General features: G+C 59.2%; 1 protein-coding gene across 1 annotated transcript; it reads left to right on the forward strand.

The window, feature by feature from the left end:
• Positions 1 to 2,085: 2,085 nt before the first annotated feature.
• On the forward strand, positions 2,086 to 2,347 carry LOC104525895 (tiggy-winkle hedgehog protein; the record flags this gene model as incomplete). Its single annotated transcript, XM_010169174.1, has 1 exon — positions 2,086 to 2,347. A coding segment is annotated over one exon (262 nt), but the record flags the coding sequence as incomplete, so codon positions are not given.
• Positions 2,348 to 2,585: the final 238 nt, after the last annotated feature.

Here is a 2,585-nt window from a genome sequence, read left to right on the forward strand (position 1 = left end):
CTGAGTGCCCGGCCGGACGGGCAGGCAGCTGGTGCTGCCCCGGGCAGGGAGGGGAAGGTGGGACCCCTGGGCTGGGGCAGCGCTTGAGAGAGGCACACGTAGGGGACAAGGCAGCCCAGGTGGGTTCTGCTAGGAAAGGGTGACCCTGCCCCAGGGGCTGGTGGCAGGCAGTGTCCCTGCCTGGGGGATAGGGGTTGGAAGGTCTTGGTGTTTGTGTGCAGGCAGGGTGGCCCCGGAGTGCAGAAGGGCTGGCAGTGAGGGCAGGAGGGGTGCCCAGAGCCAGGTCCTGGTGTGGGTGTGTCAAGGGAACACCTGGAGTGATGACTAGGGGATGCAGGAGGGCATTGGGGACTCCCTGCCTGCCTCCATCCTGAACCCCCTCACTGCCCTTCTCTATGGGGTCCCCATGGGGCTGGCGACCTTGGGAACTGCTGGTGCCATGTGCCAAGTGGCACCACGCTGGTGTTGGACAGGAACAAAAGTCACTCCCTTCCCTCCTCCTTCCCTCACCTGGCAACTGTTTGTCCAACACCTTCCTGGCTTATCTCCCCACACCCAGGGAGTGTGGGATGAGGGCAGAGGTGCTCCCCCGCCCCATGTGGGGCAAAGGCCTGCCTGGCATTGCCCCTCCTGGGGCCCGGACCCTGCCAAGCACAAACGGGTTTCCCTGAGAGCAGCAGCTCCCACTTACCCAGGACAGAAGCAGGTGCTGGGGGACAGGGTGAGGCCCACTTTTTTGAGGGGCAGCTCCCCGTGGAAGCAGTGCTGGGGCATTTCTGAGCCTAGGGCTGTAGCCAGCATCGGATTTTATAGTCCTGGCTCATGTTCGCCATGACTGTGTCTCATGACCCATGACATCCCATGGTGAGGAGTTCCAGTGCTGAGCTGGGCACCACACAAAAACATCCCTCGTGTTGTCTGATTGTTAGGCTGCTGCCCAGTCATTTCATTTCATGCTTCCCAGGGCCAGCTTCGCACATGACCATGAATGTGCTGTCCTTCTCCCTGATTTTATAACACTCTGGGATCCCTCAGCATCTCCTTTCCAGGCTGTACAATCCAAGTCCATTCACCTGGCTTTGTGTAGAAGCTCCCATATTGCTTTTCCTGCACCTTTTCTAGGTCTCCTCCACCGCTTTTGCAGCAGGGGGAGGAACCAGAAGTGTGAGCTGTACTTCTGCAGGCCAGATACACAGTGGCTTGGTCCCTCTCTGAGATGCAGCTGTGGCTGGGGGCAACAGGCAGCGCAGGGCAAGGCTGGGAGGGCTGCAGCACAGGCTGGCATCCCTCTGCTTGCTGGGGAGAACCGTGGCAAGGCAGTTGTCTCATTTGTGTGACCTCTGTGGCCACCAGATTTGGGGCTTTTGGGATCTGCTGCTGTTCCTCAGCCCTGGCTTTTCAGCCCTTATGGTGGGGAGAGATGGAGGGGGCTTCACCCCACCTTCCTTCTGCTCCAGCACAACAGAGTTCTTGGATGGGTTTGGAATTTCCCATCAGAGCAGAGGTTGGATGAAGCTATGAAGCTGCCCAGTGCTGTGTCCTTGTGCCTCAGGACTTGAGGAGTGATAACAACCAGAGCTATGCTGAGAACTGGGCAGGTTGTTTCATTTGTGCTCACAGGCAGGACTGGAGAGCCTGGGAGATCCTCCCAGACAGAAGCCAGCAGGGTCTCAGCTCCTACATCCTTCTCCTGTCAGCAGTAAGACACTGGGGCAGTGCTAGCACAGGGAAGGTGTCTTGGAAGCAGAGGTTGTTTCACCCTGACCAAGGCTCTGCTGCCCAAGAGGCCCTCCAATGAGCTGGGAACTTGAGGAGAGATGGAGGAGGAGATGGGCAGCATGTTGGGGTGCACATCCTTGGTATATGCTGTGTCAAACAAGGGAACGTCGGGCACCATGAAGAGTCTGGAGTGCAGGAGATGGACAAGGTGCCTTGTTCTCAGATCTTCTGCTGCTGGACCAACCCCCAAAGGGTCTGGGGACCCAGAGATGCTTCATGGAAATATGGTGGGACACAACTTGCCAGCCAGGCAGCTAACCCCCCACTCCAAAAAGCTTTTACTGACTCTGCCCCTCTGCCCTACAGCGCTGCAAGGACCGCCTGAACTCTCTGGCCATCTCCGTCATGAATCAGTGGCCTGGGGTGAAGCTGCGGGTGACAGAGGGCTGGGACGAGGACGGGCACCACTCGGAGGAGTCGCTGCATTATGAGGGCCGAGCTGTGGACATCACCACCTCAGACCGGGACCGCAACAAGTATGGCATGCTGGCTCGCCTGGCCGTGGAGGCTGGCTTCGACTGGGTCTACTACGAGTCCAAGGCACACATCCACTGCTCCGTCAAGTCAGGTAAGGCTGCGGGGGCAGTGAGCAGGGCCAGGGGACAGCCCCTCTGTTGTGGCGTGCCCGGGGAGCCTGGCTGGCTGGGTGGGGTGCTCTGGGGGTTGCTGGCTCTTGCAGCCTGATTTCCCTATCTGGGGCAGAGGGTCAGGTGGGGAGTGAGTTACACACCTGTGGGTAGCAGCGCCATGGGGCAAATTCCCCATCTAGCTCCCACAGACCTGACCCACTCTACCCACCTCCTTTT

The sequence above is a fragment of the Antrostomus carolinensis genome, unplaced genomic scaffold (genome assembly GCF_000700745.2).
Source record: "Antrostomus carolinensis isolate BGI_N321 unplaced genomic scaffold, ASM70074v2 scaffold42615, whole genome shotgun sequence".
NCBI classification, from domain to species: Eukaryota; Metazoa; Chordata; class Aves; order Caprimulgiformes; family Caprimulgidae; genus Antrostomus; species Antrostomus carolinensis.